Consider the following 18,294-nt stretch of genomic DNA (forward strand, 5'->3'; position numbering starts at 1 on the left):
CAGGCAGGCAGGGCTTGGAGGTGGGCGTGGTCGCCTTATATTCACTCAGCTGTCTGACACCTATATGTGCCATGTTCTGTTTTGTCCTGGGTTAGAGAGGTGGCAAGACCTAGAGGGACCTGGTCTTGGGTCAAGGGATCAGACCATATTCTTAGTGGACACAACCTTTAGAACAGTGACCAACAGAAGGAGCCCTTGGAACACCAAGAACTCCCTCTCTTTGAAGGAGTTTCTGGGGGAAAATGGAAAGTTTCCCAGGAGCAGGTTGCTTCTGAGCTAAGTCTTGAAGAACAAGGAAGAGTTTGCCAGATAAAATAACTAAAGAAGAGCTTTCCTTACAGAGAAAACACATGGGGTGTAAAAGAGTGTGGGGCAGCTGGGGAGATTCGAAGTAGGTGTGGCTGCGGGCTAGGGTGTGGTGTATATGGATATTGGGGTGAAGTATTATGGAACCCAAAACAGAGGCTAGGGAAGAAAACAGGGGCCTTGAATGTCACACTTAAGAGTCTGACCTGGATTCTTGGGAAGAGTTGTAGGGGATGTGGGCTGAGATTTCCCATCTTGCTAGTTAAGGTTCAGAAGTCAGGTATAGAGAAGCTGTAGAGGACACTGAAGAGATGACTAGGTTCTATCTCCAGCTGTGCCATTAACCTGCCCTTCTTGGCCCTCCATTCTCCCATCTGTAAAATAGGGGTTTCTAAGCTCTGTAAGCTTTGTGACCAGGTTCTGTCTATTCAGATGTTGTCAAGACAGAATGAAACTGCTCAGAGGGCAGGAGAGGAGGTGTGAAGCCCCACTTCTCTCAGGTACTGACATTCTCCAGGCACCGCTCCATGCCCCAAACCCTGATGACCCTAAAACCCTTCCAGCACCCGCCAGACCCCCTACCGCTAGCAGTTCAAACTCAAACCATAGCAGAGGCTCAGGATGTAGAAATGAATTTTCTGGTGTTTGCAAGAAAATTTTTGCAAATGTGAGACTGGCCTCTAAGTATCTGCACACAAATCTAGAGCATGGGCCAGCTGGAATTAGCCTGCCCCGCTGCTTTTTTGTAAAACTACCCAGTGTGATGGAGCCAATTTTCAGCAGAGCAATCTTGGACTTCAACATGGGCCTCCTGTTTCCTGGGCCAGCCCCCTTCCAGCATCTGAATCCAGAATCACCCATCCCTACTGGTGCACCAAAGGCAGCCAAGATTTGAGTGGAGGGTGAGGAGAAGCCTCTGGTGAGAGAGCTGATGGGGGTGGACAGGGACAGGTAGTTGAGGGCTGTACCCACTTCCTTCCCTACCCACCCCCAGGGCCTCAAGATTCCTGTCCCTCCCTCTCCACTTCCTGGCTTTCTCTCACCAGCCTTGACTCTCAGTTCTTTTTATTTTGTTTCTTTTTAGCCAGAGCTGGAGGCCCTATGGGCCCACTCAGGTTTTTCTGAGACCCAAAACCATAGAAGGGAAGTGAGAGGGGAATTTCTTTTACTATCTGGCATGCAAATGAGACTAAAGAAGGGAGAGTGAGTGAAGCTGGAGACAAGCCACAGAGCCAACACCTGAGTACTCCAGGAGGGAGGAGACAGGGAACCAAGACTTAATCGGTGACTTCTAGGGCAGTCCCAGAGGTTATATACATGGCTGTAGTTTCAGACAGACCTGGATTCAAATTTACATGACATTGGCTCCGCCATTTACTACCTTGGACAAGTTACTTAATATCCAAGCCTCAGTTTCTTCATCAGCAAAATGGGGATAATTGTAAAACCTACTGCAGAGCTCCTCTGAGAGAACAAAGCAAGAGGATGTCTGAAGAATGGGGCATCGTCCAAACAGCTTTGTGATTCACCTCATCCCCGACCTTTAGCTGGATCTTCATAGCCATCCCCCCTCCCCAAATTCTTCCCTGGCAGTTTAGTCACCTGCTGGTCTCTCCACTAGCCCTCTCCCATCCATCCAAGATTGATACACACAACCCATCTGCTATTTTCTTTATCAAAATCACAAAATGCTAGGTCTTAATAAACTTTAGAAGTAATGCACTTCTGTCTTCTCACTTGAAGTGAGAAACCTGAGGCCTGGAGAGATGAGCTTATCTAGAACCTAGGTTTCTGGGTTCCTAATGCAGTGCTCCTTCGTCTTCCCAGAAACCTACCCCCTCCTCAAATCTTCATGTTCCCCAAGCCTTCACTCTGAACCTGTGGAGCCATCTACAACCTTATCTTGAAACCTAAATCTAACCCAGCCTTTTCTCCTTCAGCCCCTATCCCCCACTGCAATCTCCTTTTAATTATACTGTATTTAATTCTCCAGCAGCTCTTTTGTTAAAGGCTCAGAGAGGTAGTTTCTCACCCAGGGTCTCAGAGTTGATCGGTGATTACACTGAGATTCACTTCCTACGATGCTGGCTCCAAACCCAGGGCCCTATTTACTGCCCCCTACACAGGTGCCCCCTTGGTTTGCCCTCCTCCCATTCCCTGGGATTTGCCCCAGTCCTTATCCAGAACCCATCATCTGCTGGGACCGTAGAATCCAGGGCCTGGTATCCTCAAACCCAAGGTCTGCAGAAAAGCAGTAGCTCCCCACCCTGCCGCATAGGCCTTCCTTCCTCCCCCTTCCACCCCGCCTCCCTACCTCCTCGTTCAAAAGCAGCCAAGTTGAAAGAGGCCTGCAGACAGCCCTGTGATCACCTCCAAAAGCTGCTATCAAGAGAGCCACCGAGAACCTCCCAAGATGAAGGGCTTCCTCTTCCTCCTCCTCCTCATCAGCCTCCTGGTTATGATTCAGGTAAGAGCAGCCCCTCAGAGCCTCTGCACCACCACCTGGGACCCCCACCAAGACCTGCCTGGCTTGAAAGGGAGGGCATGAGGCCCCTGGGCACCCAGCCTTCTCCCATGGGGGCAGAGGCTCTAGCAGGGAAATCAAAGGCTCAGGGGGCCTGGCTCCCAGCCTTCCCAGCCCTTCTGGTTGGGGTCAGACTGTTTGAGGGCTGCCCTGGAGCAGGGCTGCCTCTTAAACCCGAGCCTGGGGAGGCACTTACAGACAGCCAGGCACATTGAGGCACCCAAGGGGTGCTGTGGAATAATAGGAAGTTAAGAGACTTGGGAAGACAGCCCTGACTGAGGGTGGCATCAACCCACAGGGAACTTGGGGAGATGGTCCTGTTGGGAGGGGGCCAGGAAATGTTCAAGTGGAGCCTAATCTGGTTTTGGAGGTGGCAGGGAACCTCTGGGAGAGAAACCTGTTTGTTCAGCAATGCCAGGAAGACAGAAATCTCCCACTCCAGAAACAGCTGGAGTCCCAAAATCAACTGCTATTCCAGGAGGCAGCTGTGGCAGCATCTTATCTCCTATAGGAGATGGGAGCCATCAAGTTCTCAATCAAGAACAGCTTGATCAAGTATCAAGGACAGCTTGATCACCATCAGAAACACCTTAATCTCCACCATGGGCAGCTTAGTTGCAGTTTGATCAGGCATTGAGAACAGTTTGCTCACCATCTGGCCATTTCGTCAGGAAAGAAGTTGCACCCTCCCTGCCCACCCACATGCTGTCAGGTGCCTTCTCACCGGCCCTGTCTCATGTGACCCCCCACAACTCTGATGGGCTCTTCTCCCCATTCACAAGATGAGAAAACTGAGGCTCAGAGAGGCTAAGCCTCTGGCCAGGCTAGTGAAGTCAAGGGCTGGGGCCATAGGCTCCCTTGTCTCCTACATGCTGGAGGAGCTGGTGAACTGGCAGACATGAAAGGAAGATTCCATGGGAGATGGACCAGGGACCAGCTCGAACCCTGCCTGTGTCAAGGCAGGAAGCAGCCAACCGTCCCCACAGGACCTTGTGGCAGAAGTGGTTATGGGGACAGAGAACTGAGGACTGTAGTATCTGCATGGGGGAACTGCACCTCTCAACAACAAATACAAGATTCAAAAGCCCCCTGAACTTGCCCCACTTCTCCTCTTGCAGATACAAACCGGAATCTCAGGAAACCAGACCACCAACAAGAAACCCATGAGTGGGGCCCCAGCTCTTGGCAGCCTGGGTGGTGGCAGCATCCTTCTCTTCCTGACCAACACCCTCATCCAGCTCTTCCATCTCAGCTGAGGGGGGCACGCCTTAGCCACAGCCCTGTGCCCCCTGAGACAGCTGCCACCATCACTAGCAAGAGAAGTGCCCCCCACAAATCCTTGGGAGGGGTTGATGCCAGAGATGACCGGGTTGTGGGAACTGACAGGCGGTGCCTTGGGGGCAATGGCCGACACAGGGAGGTACTGATGTGGAGGGGCAGGTACCACCCAGCCAGGGGTCAATAAAGTTGTCATATACTTGGAGCAGGGTCCTGTGTGTGGTCACTGGACATCACTGGGCCCCAAGAGCCAGGTCTGCAGCAGCACCAAGGAGCCGCCCATGTCCCCATTGGCAGGAGAGATGGTACCAGGAAGCTAACACCCCACCTTCCCTGCCCCAAAGTCCAAATGATGAGGCTCCTCCCCCTTGGATCACCTTGCAGGGACACAGCCCAGAACTTGCCATCTTCACCTCCCCTTTAGTTACATTTGCTTCACCAGTCCCAAGGTGTTTGGGGTCCCAGAGGACCCCCGCCTCCAACCCCAACCCAGACCCTGGACATCTCCAGTTGCAGAGGCTCAGAGAGCTTCCCACTCCACTACCTCAGTGTCTTCAGAACAACAGATTCAGAGAGAACACTCCCCTCCAGTCTCTAGGGGTTCCCAGCCATCCTTCTGGCCTCATGTCTCCAACCACTGGGGGCAGAGAAAGATGAAGAGGCAGCTGTCCATTTCTTCCCCATCTACCCATGGGCTGGGAAGGCAGGAAGGACAAACAGCTGCTCTACCACTCCTGCCCATCCTGGATTTGGGGTGGTGTAATTGGGAGCTGCAGAGTGGGAAGGGAACCCTGGAGAAGCCCCAAGGGCCTTGACCATCTCTGTCTCTTACTGGAGGACCTTGACCAAGGGGTCAAGTGTCTACTAGACTGAGGGACTATGTCCTGCCCTCTCTGAGCTGGGTTAGGGACCAAGAGCCCCTGTCCTGTCTTCTTTGAAGCCAAATCTTCAGGCCTTGAGACCAGAGTTGGGGGAAATTGAGAGGAGCCCTGGTGGGAAGACTCTTTGGGGTTTGGCTCCCACTCACTTCCCCAACCTGGCTCACTGTGCCCCCATCACCCTGAATGTCCAAGTTTCCACCCCTGGACTTGTCTGCATCCCTCTGCCACCCTCTAGCCTGGCTGACTCCTTCTCATCCTCCACATCTCAGCTGAGGGTCCCCTCCTCTGAGCAGTCTGCCTTGCACCCCTAAATGGTTTAGGTTCCTCCCCTGTGCACCCCTCCACTTCTGTTCTTACCCTCTCACTGAGGGTACCACCCCACCTGTCAGAAACCTCCACTGGACTGTGAGTTGCCTGAGGGTGGGGACCAAGGGGCTTGGTTCATGTTTGTGCCCTGCAGATCACTTCCAGACCTGGCTCAGACCAGGCGCTTAGAACACATCATTTTGGAGGACAGTGTGCAAGACCACACTCAGCAGTTAGTCTGGTCCCAGGGCTCCCTCTGGTGGTGGAGGGAGGCATTACATCAGGGCCCCAGAACGAGCTGGGAGGAAAGACCACCTGAGCATAGGAGGGAAGAAGGCAAGTGCACAAACCCTCATACCACCCCCAAATATCAAGGTGCTCAGAGATGAGGATACCTGGGAACATATTAGAAAACAGTTTATATTACAACAAAAAACTGTAAAAACATTTCATCCCAGGGAAAGCCTCCAGGGCTGAGGGGGTAGGGGACGTTCAAAGCACATGGACAGCCCAGATTTGGGACGCCCTGTCCTTGGCCAGCTCCCACAGCACTGCGTGGTCCCGATCGTAGCCTCGGCCACCTGGGGGAGGGGGTAAGAGATGGGGAGATGGTTAGAGAGAGCTGGAGACTCCACTGCCCTCGGCCCATCAAAGTGCCTTCTCCCATACATATGCCCAACTTACCTTTCACATCTAGGATCCGGCCTTCGAACATTTGGCTGCAGATGTGGCCTGAGTCATCAATGCTCCATGTCTGGCGGGGCAGGCGACTCTCAGCCCATAACACCACCTTGGAGCCTGTGCTGGGGGGCCCAATCACCTGCAGGCTCATGGTGGGGGCCACCTGAGGCCCCAGGAAGTTGTCAGGCACAGTCCCTCCCCACCGGGACTCAACCAAACCCAAGACACCCTTGACACACCCAGCTTTGACTCCTGGCTCTTATGGACTATGACTCTGAGCAAATCTCTTAATTCTTCTGGGCTTTGGTTTTCTCAGGGATAGGAATCTTCAAGTACTGGTTGTTGTGAGGGTTCAATGTGAGAAACCATAAAAGAGCTGGAAAAATATTAGCTCCTCCAGGAAGCCCTCTGTGACTGATTCTTGAAGTACAGGCTTTAGCAGCAGACAAGCCTCTACACACTTACTGGCTGTGTGGCTTTCAGCCAGTTACTTCTCTGTGCTCTGATTTCCTTACCTAGAAAATGGGAAGTATAATAGAACCTGCCCCATAGTGCCCTCTAGGGATTACATGAGGCATTCACGTGAAGACATTTGCACAGGTGCCTCCTTCAAATGCCACCTCAGGAAGCGCTCCCCTTGTAAGAGCTACTGATACTCCCTATTTTCCTTTCTTTATTTTTTCCTCTATTACACTTTTCATCATCTAAGGTACTAACATATTTTACTCATTTAAGCTGTTTCTTTCTCTCCCCACTAGGTTGCAAGCTTTAGGAGGGCAAGAGTTGTTTTTTCACTGCTATATTCCCAGCACCTAGAACAGGTCCTGACACAGAGCAGGTGCTCAGGAAGTGTTTGTGGAGTGAATCTATCATGATTGAGAGGATTCACGTCTGTCACAGGATATCAGAGCTGGGCGTCCCTTAGAAGCATTTGGTTCAACACTCTTGCTTTGCAGAGAGGAGACAGAGACCAGAGAAGAGCCCGAATTGCCCAGGGGGTACACAGCCTGCATTCTGCATCTTCCCAGGGTCCTGGCGTATCTGTATCTGTCTCTCTGGTCCAAGGCAGAGTCCTGTTCCTGACTGGACTGGGACTCTGAAAAGTGGCCTTGTGAGTGTCTGGGGCCCTGGTGTCCCTGTCCCAGCCGCTAAGCCAGTACCTGGTTCTTCAGCAGCCCGTCCTCGTGGTACCAGATGCAGCTGCCTCCGGCCCGGAGCTCAGAGACCACCACACGGCCTGCCTTCATGTCTTCCACGTGGTCTGGCACTGCCAAGAATCCCCCCAGCGCCTCATTCCAGAGGCGGAAATAAGCCCGGCGCTGGTGACAGGGGGAGCTGAGAGTCAGGGGTCTCTGGATAGGGATGTTCCCACTCGGGTCCCCAACACTCTCAACTCAGGGCCCTCCAGTATCCCAAGCTCCCAAGCCCTCCCTCCTGCCCCAAACTTTCCTCGACCCGGCTTCTAAGTCACCCCTTCTTTCTCACACATATACAAGGGCACATACGTAGTGCACACCCACACCGTTCCACATCTATAGAGACGCCCACACACTGGCAGATACACCCAAGGTCCACATGGTTGTACAGGAGTTCACAACAGACACAGACACATGGATACACGCAGCCGTGCAAACTCAAACTCTCTGTTCCCCTAGCTGACTCAATGCCAGGCACTTATGTTTGCTAAAAGTTTGGATGCATGCAGGAATACAGATGTGCAAGAATACAGATGTGCACACACACACTTATAGAGAGAAACGTATGCACCACCCACGCTGCTAAGGCACTACGGAAGGGCAGACATTGGGCTGTCAGGTAACAGACCTGGCTCTGCCACAAACCACCTGGGGGTCTTGGATGGTGGTGACAGTAATAATAGCAATCATAATAATCACAGCTGATGTTTGTTGAGTGCTTAACCCCCAAGCACTGGTCTAAGGGCTTTACATACATTATGATCTTCATTCCTCAAAACAACTCTGTCATACATATTATCCCCATTTTAAAGATGAGGAAACCAAGGGCCATGGAGGTAAAGTACTTGCCCAAGATTGCAGAGCAAATCCTTGTCCACTTCTCTGAGCCTTTATTTCCCCATCTGTAAAATGCGAGGGTTGGAGATAATCCCCAAGATTTTTTCTAGCAATGATGTTGTAGGAGACTGAAATAGGGACCACACAAATATCCTCACACAAAGACACACACTCTCAACAGTGTCACAAGTACAGGCACATGCAGTCACAAACACACTCTCACAGAAGTACAGGGGGTGACACACATACCCCCAGAGGTCACCTCCAGAGGACACATGGATACACAGACACAAAAATGCCCTCCGAAGGGACACACACACACACACACGGCCACGCCTCCACATAAATGCACATGCACACAAATGAGACACACGTCCAGACCTGTGCTCATAGATACACGGAAACACAGATATAGACACAGTATTTCCCAAAGTGAGATGTGCTTACTACTGGTTGGTGGTACATGAGATAATTTTCAGTGGATAAACTTATTGTTAAAATTGAACGGTAATGAGTGGAGGGAATAACTCAGTGGTAGAGTGCATGCTCAGCATGCATGAGGTCCTGGGTTCAATCCTCAGTACTTCCATTAAAAAATAAATAAAATTAAAATTAAAAAATTTGAATGGTAATGTATTTATCACAATGTCTATTAAGGAAAAATCATACATACACATCAAACCCCATGATTTTATGGATATTATTCCTTAGGCTAAGGATAAAGTAAAAAAAAAAAGTGAGTAGATTTAGAGGAAAATTTTAAGGAGATAATAGTTCAAGAGGAATGACGGTGTGACAAAAAATTGTCACAAAAGTACACAAATGCTCAGTTTGGGAAACATGGGAAACACACAGCCAGACACACAGCCAGACAGGCCAGCCCAGATGCACTTAACACGCTACCCACCTGCTTGATGGGGTAGAGGGAGCCCACCCTCTGGGTCCCACTGTACGTCAGCCAGTTGGTGATCTCACAGCTGCCCACCAGCCACTGGCGGCCCCGGAAATCACTGTGCTCACACAGCACCCAGCTGGGCCCAGCAAGAGCCAGAGACACAGAAAGGAAGACAGACAGACAGACAGACAAACAGGTAGAGGAGGAGGCACAACCATCAGAATGTTCTCCACCTCCTCTTCTCTCATGCTGGGACTCCTCTGCCTAGGGTTTATCTTTCTGTTCTGGGAGGGGTGGAGGGAGGGGCTGGGAAGTAGACCTGAGGTTTGCAGGGCAGAGTAGGGTCCTGGAAAGGCCCCCAGGCTGGGGTCCAAGCCCTGAGTGCCAGTGACGTTTCTCAGCCTGCACTTCTCCCCCCTCCCACCTGGCTTGGAGGGGAGTAGAGTAGAAGTGGGAGGGAAGACCTGGAAAACCCCCTCACTCACTGGCAGCCCCCGCGCCCGCAGGACACACTTACACGCCCCCCTTGATCCGCACAGACAGCACGTGGTTGTTGAAGCCCTCGGCTTGCAGGCTCCGCACCTCCCTGCTGAGCTCAATCTCCTTCCCCTCGAAGCACTCCAGTCCGTACAGGAGAATGGACGGCTCTGAAAAGTGCTGTGGGCCCAGGGGCACGGACAAGGGGGAAGGCCATGAGAGCCCCAGACTCAGCCCCCCAGTTCCAGACCCCTGACTCCCAGTATTTCAGGCCCTTTTCCCTCCTGAGCTCCACCCCACAGGGCCCCTGACTCCCGGACACTGCCCACTGGGTGCTCTCCAGGATTCTCAGATGCAGCATGTGCCAGACAGAGCCCACTGCCCCTCAAACCTCTTCCCCGCAGTAAATGGCACTTCTAAGAAAGTGCTAAGAATTATACTGATCATTAGAGCTGTTCTCGTTTACTCAGGGCTTACTACATGTTAGGTTCTGTGCTAAGTGCTCTACCTGATCTCATTGGAACTTCTCAACAACCCTCTACAGTAGATGCTGTTGTTATCCCCACGTAGAGGGAAACTGAGGCAGGAGACGGTAACCCACTTGCTCAGGCCCCTAAAGCTGGGCTTCAGAACCAGGTCTGTCTTCAGAGCCCAGCGTGTAGTTGTAAAGAGCTTGGACTCTGGAGCTGGGCTGCCTTGGGAGAACCTGGCTGTGTCTATTGCCAGCTGTGTGACCTGGAGCAAGTCGCATGACCTCTCTGTGCCTCGGTTTTCACTTTGGAAAAAGGGAGACCATAATAAGTAACATAGCTCATAGGGTTGTGGTGAGGATGAAATGCCTGAGTCCATGGGAAGCCTTTTAAACACTGCCTGGAGCAAAGTACAGTAAATGTGCTGCCCCCCTACTGGCTGCCCCCACTGGCCACCCCATCAGTCACCAAGTCCCACAGACTCCAGCTCCTTAATTCAGCCCATGCCACTTCTCTCCCAGTCTTCCTGGTCTAGGACATCATCATTTGTTACAGATGACTGTAGCAGCAGCCCCACTGCCTTCCCCCGTCCACCTGTTCCCCCTCCACCGACCACGCAGCAGGGCCATCTTTCTGTTTCATTCCTCCCTGCCCAGAACCACCACTTCAGGGGTTCGCCCCTGCCCCCAGCCCACCCCTGAGTGCTAGCCCTTCCTGGCCCCGTCCCACCTGGGTGTCAGGACACACCACTCTACACTGTCATCTTTCTGTCCATGTGACCATGGGTTCCTTGAAGGCAAAGCTGTCTCTGATTTATTTCAGGGTCCCCAGGACCTATATCAGCCAGGGCTCAATAGATCTCCAGTAGGTTCAACTGGCTTTGAAGCCCTGGGGTCAAGGGGACCTGGGATGGTTCTGAAAAAGACCACTGCCTCAGAGGGTGCCTGGAACTGGACGGGGTTACTCACCAGGGGCACCCTCCGGAGAGAGCCCAGAACTGTGGAGGCCAGGCAGCCCATGGCTGTGAGAGTGGGGAACTCGCCCTCGGAGAGAATGTGCTGTTCACCCTCAAAGTTCTTCTCATCAAACAGGATCCAGCTGGGGAAGGGAAGAGTGGAGGATATGAGTAGGTGTTTGAGCCCACGCTGTCCTCAGCCTGCCCGGGTGCCCCTGAGATATAGCAGAGTGGATGCAGACTTGATGGGGGGTTCCCCCTGTCCAGGGGAGGCCAAGGATGAACAGGCACTGCAGCAGCAGAGACTAAGGTCAGACTTAAGAAAGGACTGAATAAAATCATACTGCCCTACAGGGGGAAATCTGGCAACATCAAGCAAAACTCCATGCACAATTACTCAGCAATCCTATTTCTCAGTATCTATCCCAAGGACACCTTTAAAAAACATGAAATGACACATATACAAGGCCATTTATTACAGCACTGTTTACAGTATCAGACTGAGAGCAGCCAAATGTCCAGCAATAGGGGATTGGTTGAAGAGACTAACAGTCTGGAATATAGCACAGCAGTCAAAAAGAATGAGGAAGAGCTCTTAAAGGGCTATAAAGAGGTCTCCAAACTGTTAAGTAAAAACAAACAAACAAACAAAAAAACCAAGGTGCATACAATGTTTACAGTATGCTTCCTTTTAAAAAAATTGAGATATAATTTGCATACCATAAAATTGACTCCTTTAAAGTATACAATTCAGTGCTCTTTAAGTATATTTACCAGGTTGTTGTATGCTTCTTTTTGTGTAAGAAAATGGAGGAAGAAAACAAAATATATTTGGTTTCTATAGTTATATGTAAATTTATGAGTGTATATGTGCTTATATCTTCAAAAAGAAACAATGGATGAATAAACTAAACACTAAAAAAAAAATTACCTATAAGGGAGGGAGGAGGAAAGGTAGCAGGAACAGAGATGAAAACTTATTTTTTTAAGTCTTGACTTTGGAACTGTTATGGACTGAATGTTGTGTTTCCCCGAAATTCATATGTTGAAGCCCTAACCTCCAATGTGATGGCCTTTCCAAGGTAATTAGGTTTAGATGAGGTCATAAGGGTAGAGTCCCCATGATGGGATTAGTGTCTTTGTAAGAAGAGATAGGAGCTCTCTCTCAGCCATGTGAGGACACACCAAGAAGGCAGCCATCTGCCAACCAGGAAGAGAGCCCTCATCAGGGAACTGAATCAACCGACACCTTGATCTTGGACTTCCCAACCTACAGATCTGTGGGAAGATAAATTCCTGTTGTTTAAGCCACCCAATGTATGGTATTTTGTTATGGTAGCCCAAGTTGACAAAGAAAGAAACCCTGTAAACATTTTATGCAATTAAAAAACAGAAATAAATATAAATGAGAAGTATTCCTAAAAACTGAAATAAACAAATGAACCTACTATGTATCAGGTTGGTGGCATAACCACACAGAAAAAAAGTATTATTTCAAATGTCTTAAAAACCCAATATTTTGAACTGTACATACCTAATGGGATGTAGGTGAATGTTCTGAGGACAAAAAGAACAACAGAAAGCTCAAACAGCATTCAGTAGTTTTTACTGTTAGTAGTAATAATAGCATTATAATTTTGAAACACCTAGCATGCGGATTTCAGCCTCTAAATAGCATTACCCATCAAAAGCAACCAGGGTTCTTTTGGAAATGGCTGATTCCAGATTTGAGGCAAAAAAGATGTACTAAATGATCCTGAAGCATCTTATTGTACCAGAAAAACAAGGAAGTTTTTAAAAAGCTATTGGGGTCATATCAAAAGTACCCAGGAGGCAACTTGGAGGGGCTCCCATTTGCCAAAGATAAAACAATTTGAGTACACAAAAGAGCACTGACTCCCATGGAATGGAGCATTTCAAATACTTAAAAACCCATGAGTTATAACAATACTTTAAAAAATCTTCATTGGTCAGCTTTGGAGGTTGCTAGGGCATTAATTCAGAAATTATTCTGAAAATTGACGAGAAAGGGGCAAACACTGATTCTTGGGAAAAGGTCAAACTTCCTTTTTTGTATGAAGCATTTTAGGTAAACAAATAGTTGAAAAGGGAAAGTTCTTTATAGAAGTTTTCCAGCTAATACATGTAGAAGGAATAACAAAAATTAGTAAATCATAATTTTGTAACCTCTAAAGAAATAATATATCTAGGCAATTATCATCAATGGATGCTAAAAATCATTAGGTGAAAGGTAAATGAGGAATCTTATAATGTATAGATCTTATTATCATTAAAATGGAACAACCAGACATGTAGCTCCTGATGTGATGCAGTGAGAAGTACATGCACCGCCTATGCAGTCTTCCTGCCAACAAAACAAAACACCCTGAATCTCATCAAGCCTCTAGAGCTAAATACCAATTTACAGGAAATATGGGACACAGAGGAACAAGTTAGAAACAACGCCAGGAAGCAATCAGTCAAATACAGAAAATGGGAAACTTACAGGGCAAATTATTGAGCTTCTTCAAACGAATAAATGGCGTAAAACAAAATGAAGGGGAGGGGACTGTTATACCTTAGAGATCAAATAGATCCAATGCAATGTGTGGACCTTGTCTGGATCCTGAGAAAAACAAACCAATTTCATAAAGGCATTTTTTGAGACAATGGGAGGAATGTGAACAAGGACTGGGTATTAGGTAATAGTAAATTACTGATAATTTGATTTGATGTGGTAATAACTTGTGGCTATGTGGGGGGTGGGGTCCTTTCTTATTAGAGACGCACATTTAAGTATTTACCTGTGAAATTTTATTTTGGGTCGGGGACTTAAAATAGCCCACTTTAAAAATAAAAAGGGGAAAAGGAATAGATGGAACAAGATTGAGGTTCTTTATACTATACTGTCTAGAAGTTTTACGTTTTCCATTAAAATTTTATTTTGCTTTAAGATTGAATGATTTGAGACAGAATAGCTAATCTCAAGGAAATTAAATGAAAGAAATCATTTGAAAGAAAGACCTTCTTCCTATAGACCCGACTTCCAAGCTGAGTTAAGCGCTTCAGGGCAGGTGCACCTCATCTCCCCTCCCTCAGGTCCTTACCTGCCGCCGAGGACACGGCAAGACTGGGGCTGGAAAGAGGAGGGCAGAGATGTCTGGTCATCCTCGAAGGAGATATGGTCGCCCAGAAAGTCGGGGCCAGAAAAAAGCTGAATCTGGCGGCAGAGACGGGAAGAGATGAGAGTGAAGGAGGGAGACGGAGTGAGATAGAATGGGGAAGAGGGAGAGAGAGTTGAAATGAGGGAAGAAGAAACAAAGGACCCCAACAGCTTCTTTACCTTTGAGACAAAGTGCAGATTGTGCTCTCCGACCTGAAGGGAAGGACCAAAGTTTCGAGGCTTAAGGAGGGTACCAGCCCCTAGCCTGTTCCTCTGATTTCAAAATTTCCGACTCTTTCCCAGCTCCCGAACTGACCGGGTCTGCATTAGCGGTGTCCCTTGCCAGAGAACCCGCCCCCAGAGCTCCGAGCCTGGTCCTTCCAGGTCCTTCCGCGGAGGGCGCATCCCAAGCCCCGCCCCCGCCCCAAGAGGCTCCGCCCCCGCAGCGGGCACGCACCTGCAGGACCGGCTGCAGAGAGGCGAGGGCGCTGTTGCCCGCGCCCCAGTCGTCACAGTTACGGTACACCCCCTTCTCCAGCACGTACTGCTCCCCCGAGAAGCCCACCTCCTGATAGGCCACCCACCTGCAGGAAGAGCGGGGAGCGGGTCAGCTCGGCGGAGCCGGCACCTCTGCTGGGACCGCCCCTGGCCTGTCCCACTCCGGGAGCCTCCGTCACTCACACGCCGCTGAGCACATGGATGGCCTGCGTGCGGGGTGCATGTCCGGCCAGCTCCACGTCCCGCAATGCCTCGCTCACCTCCACGCCGTGCCCCTCGAAGTCCATGGCCTCAAACAGCACCAAGGCCGGGTCCCCGAAGTCCTGGGCCCCAGGGACAATCAGGTTTCTCCTGCCCACCGACGGAAACCCCTGGGAGTGCCCAGGCCCCAAGGACGCATCCCACCAGGGGACTTTGTTTCGGGTGAGGTGATCAATGTGGCCTGGGGAAGGGGAGCAGGAAGGAGAGAGGCTAGACCTCAGGGAACACTTCAGGTGCTCTGGAGAACAGGGAGAGGGGGCACAAATTCTTCCCTCAACAAATTGTACCGGGGGAAGTATGGCTGTGGCCAGAGAGGAGATATCCCAATTCTCTTGCTTACCGTCCGGATGACCCGCAGGGAGGTCAGCGCCTCGTTATAGCCTCCCCAGTGTGACCAATCAGCGTATTCCCCCTCCTCCAGCAGATACTGGTGGCCCCGGAAACCTTCCTTCTCGTAGCCCACCCAGCTGGGGGAAGGGGGAGGCAGACGACTCAGTCGCAGGAAGCCCATAGATGTGTAAGCTGCCCCCACCCCCAAGGCAGCCCAGGTCACTTCCCACCCCCGAGGATAGAGGCCAGTGGGGAGAATGGGGTAGAGGGAAGGGTCCTGAGTCTCACCAGCCCCCAAGAACTCGCAGGGACCCCACTGAGGCCAAGTGGGGGCTCTGGCTGTCCTCTGGCTGCTGAAGGTTATAGATGTCTCGGCTCACTTCCCAACTCTGGCCTTGAAAGTCTGGGGCCTCATACACCACAGCCTGGGGGGCGAGGTGGGGGAGGGGGTGGTTTAAGGTTGGTGGGATCTGGACCCAGACATATCCAGACAACCCAGAATAACTCTACCTAGCATCAGCCCAGAGCTAAGCCCTCCCACTTCCTCACTGAGCCCCATGCCCTTACCCAAGTCCTGTCTCTTCCCCAACCTCTGACCTGATCCTTACATATCAAAAGTCAGTTCCTAGTGAGCCCATCCGTTTTCACGGTCTCCCTGACCGTGACCAAGCCTCTGGTCTGCAGCACCTTCCTCTCCCAACTTCTAGTCCAGACCATGGTAACCACACACGCACACACTCCCTACCCAGCCACCCAAAGGCCCTCTTTGACCCTAAAGCCCAGACTCTTACCTTGGGCTCCCCTGGCTTCTCCACACTCGGGCAGCCCTGCAGAGGATATGGAGCTGAGACACCAGCCCAGAGGTGGGGGAAGGCAGATGGGGCTGGTGACCTAGGGGTTACTTGTTCCAGAGACTCCTAAAAATGGCCAACCCATGTCCTCCCTCTCCCCCATCCCCTTGGACTAATCCTCCCTCTTCTCCAATCCCATTCCCAGTAGGAGCTCCCAGGCCCTGCCTCTTTCCCCAGACTACAGGATAAGGCTACTTGGGACCACCTGCTGCTTACCAATCTCATGGGCTTCAGGGAGCCCACACTGGGGTCTGATGCACCCCATGCCTCTGAGGTGGGGTACTCTCCAGGCTCCAGGATGCAGGGAGTGTTTTCAAAGAAGGGTTTGGGGTATAGAAGCCACCTGGGGAGAGGCAGAGAGGCAGCTGCACCCCAGACTCCCAGGAACACAGATGATGGATGGGGTGGAAGGTTTAGAAGGGAGGAGGTTTTGAAGGAGAGGTCCGCCTCAAGGGGACCCTGGGGGACATTTCAGGCCCCCATAATCTCCTGCAGCAGCCACTCATCTCCCTTCCTTTGACCTGGCACACTCTAATTTCACACAGCAGCTGGAGAGTTCTAGCACCCATACCTGGGTAGTTCCCCATTAGCCTCACAATTAGCCCAGCTGCACAAAGAGGCCTTTTTGCTCTGTCCCCCTGCCTTCCTCCTGGGCCTCGCATCTCCCCACTTGCTGCTTTCTCTGGTCATACTGAACTTTCAAAGCTTAGATCTCTTGTCTCTGGGCCTTTACAGGTGCTGTTCCCTCTGCTAGTATACTCTTCCTCATTCATTCAACTAACAAGGCCCTGCTTCAGGCATCTGGGATACAGTAGTGAACAAAATGTACAAAGTCCCAGCGTCATGGAGCTTAGATTCTTCTGGGGCTAACTCACCCCAGCTGAGGGGTCTCCTCCTCCAGGAAGGCTTCTCTGATCTCAGGCTGCTTTGGTGCTGTTCTTTGCTCCTGAAGCCCCATACTCCTCCATCCTGGAACTCTGGATTGCTACTGTCTGCTTGCTTGCCTGGCCCCACCAGTAGACTTAGCACATTTTGAGGGCAGGAACTATGCCCTGTCACCTGTGTGTGTCCGTAGCACCCAGCACAGTAAATGTTTAGTGAAGGGTTTCCAGAACAGCCCAGACTCACAGTCCTGCAGAGACAGTGGCAGATGCCACCTGCAGGGGCCTCTCCAGGTGCTGGGGGTCTTCCAAGGCCTCAGTAAGCTTCACTCGCTGCCCCTTGAGGCCCTCCTCAGAGTACAGACTGATTTCTGGGGTAATGTAGTCCTGCAGAAGAAGGGTGGAAAAATGAAGTGTAAAACAACACCGCGCAGCAGCTACCCCCGACCACATCTGCCTCCCTAAGTCTGCCTAGCTGGGGCTCCCGGGGGCTTCTGGGAAAGCTCTGTGGCCATCTCCTCAGAAGCCAGAAAGCTGACTGGGGTGTTCTCTGCAAGGTTGGCCAGACAAGCCTGAGACTAAAACCTTGCTGGTCTGGTGCTGGCCCTTGGGGACCTGAGACCAAAGTTCCCAGCAGGAGCCTGCCAAGTGCCTTGCTCTTTGCCTTGGCTCTGGGAGCCTGATTTTCAGGCTGCTGGCTGGACGGGCATGATGGACAACCACTTCCTGAGGTCTAACTTTGACCCTTCCTTTGTTTATAGTTCCTGCCCCTGTCCAGACTGGCTTCCACCTGCAACTCATCCCAGGAACCAGCAGTTCCTCTCTGCATTCTGGGTGATCCCCAGGATCATTTTCATTTACAAACTCCTTCATCAAATGATTATGAAGCATCTACTAAGTGCAAGGCATGTGCTAAGGCATGTCCTACCCCTTTTCATTTGGTCCTCCCAATGGGAGTTATTACGCCATTCACAGGCTAGGAAAGTGAGGCTCAGCGAAGTTAAGCAGCCTGCCTGAGGGCACACAGCCTGTAAGTAGCAGGGCCAAGAACAGAGCAGTGTAGTTTTTGTTCACTGTTGCAACCCAGCACCTCCCACATGCCTGGAACACACTAGGCTGAATGAATCAAATGAACCCAGGTCCATCTGACTTCAAAGTCCTTGTTTTTCTCTTGTACCTCATTACCTCCCACATGAAGATGAATTTATTGTGAGAAGCTCACAGTAAATTGTCCACAAACATTTGTGTGTTTCTGGGGAGGCTTTGAAAACTCTTGTCCTCTCCTTTGCGTGGCTGGGCCACTGCCCTAGTTAAGACTCGTCCTCTCTTACCAGGAGGATTGCAACAGCTCTGAACTCGAAGTAATTTGTCCTTCCATTAAAAACAGAAAAAAACAAAACAAAACAAAAAACCAAAAACGTCTGCTAGGCCCTGCTTTTAGACTTATGCTTGCTCTTCTGGGTCTCTCTAGTGGCCAAAGTGGCTTTTTCAAGCTTAATCCTAG

At 50.7% G+C, this 18,294-nt stretch overlaps 1 protein-coding gene across 1 annotated transcript in view; it reads right to left on the bottom strand.

The window, feature by feature from the left end:
* Positions 1–5,695: 5,695 nt before the first annotated feature.
* Positions 5,696–18,294, bottom strand: part of CRYBG2 (crystallin beta-gamma domain containing 2) — a 28,512-nt gene continuing 15,913 nt past the window's right edge. Inside the window, exons 8-22 of the mRNA XM_032495570.1 lie at positions 17,038–17,177; positions 16,126–16,252; positions 15,850–15,885; positions 15,347–15,483; positions 15,069–15,195; positions 14,651–14,790; positions 14,427–14,553; positions 14,150–14,182; positions 13,914–14,026; positions 10,820–10,949; positions 9,422–9,561; positions 8,917–9,040; positions 7,137–7,295; positions 5,980–6,139; positions 5,696–5,876 (exon numbers count right to left, since the gene is read on the bottom strand). Coding sequence (XP_032351461.1) covers positions 5,788–5,876; positions 5,980–6,139; positions 7,137–7,295; positions 8,917–9,040; positions 9,422–9,561; positions 10,820–10,949; positions 13,914–14,026; positions 14,150–14,182; positions 14,427–14,553; positions 14,651–14,790; positions 15,069–15,195; positions 15,347–15,483; positions 15,850–15,885; positions 16,126–16,252; positions 17,038–17,177 — 1,782 coding nt within the window. The 3' untranslated portion in view covers positions 5,696–5,787. The remainder of the gene's footprint in view (positions 5,877–5,979; positions 6,140–7,136; positions 7,296–8,916; positions 9,041–9,421; positions 9,562–10,819; positions 10,950–13,913; positions 14,027–14,149; positions 14,183–14,426; positions 14,554–14,650; positions 14,791–15,068; positions 15,196–15,346; positions 15,484–15,849; positions 15,886–16,125; positions 16,253–17,037; positions 17,178–18,294) is intronic.

This window comes from Camelus ferus, chromosome 13, assembly GCF_009834535.1.
Source record: "Camelus ferus isolate YT-003-E chromosome 13, BCGSAC_Cfer_1.0, whole genome shotgun sequence".
NCBI classification, from domain to species: Eukaryota; Metazoa; Chordata; class Mammalia; order Artiodactyla; family Camelidae; genus Camelus; species Camelus ferus.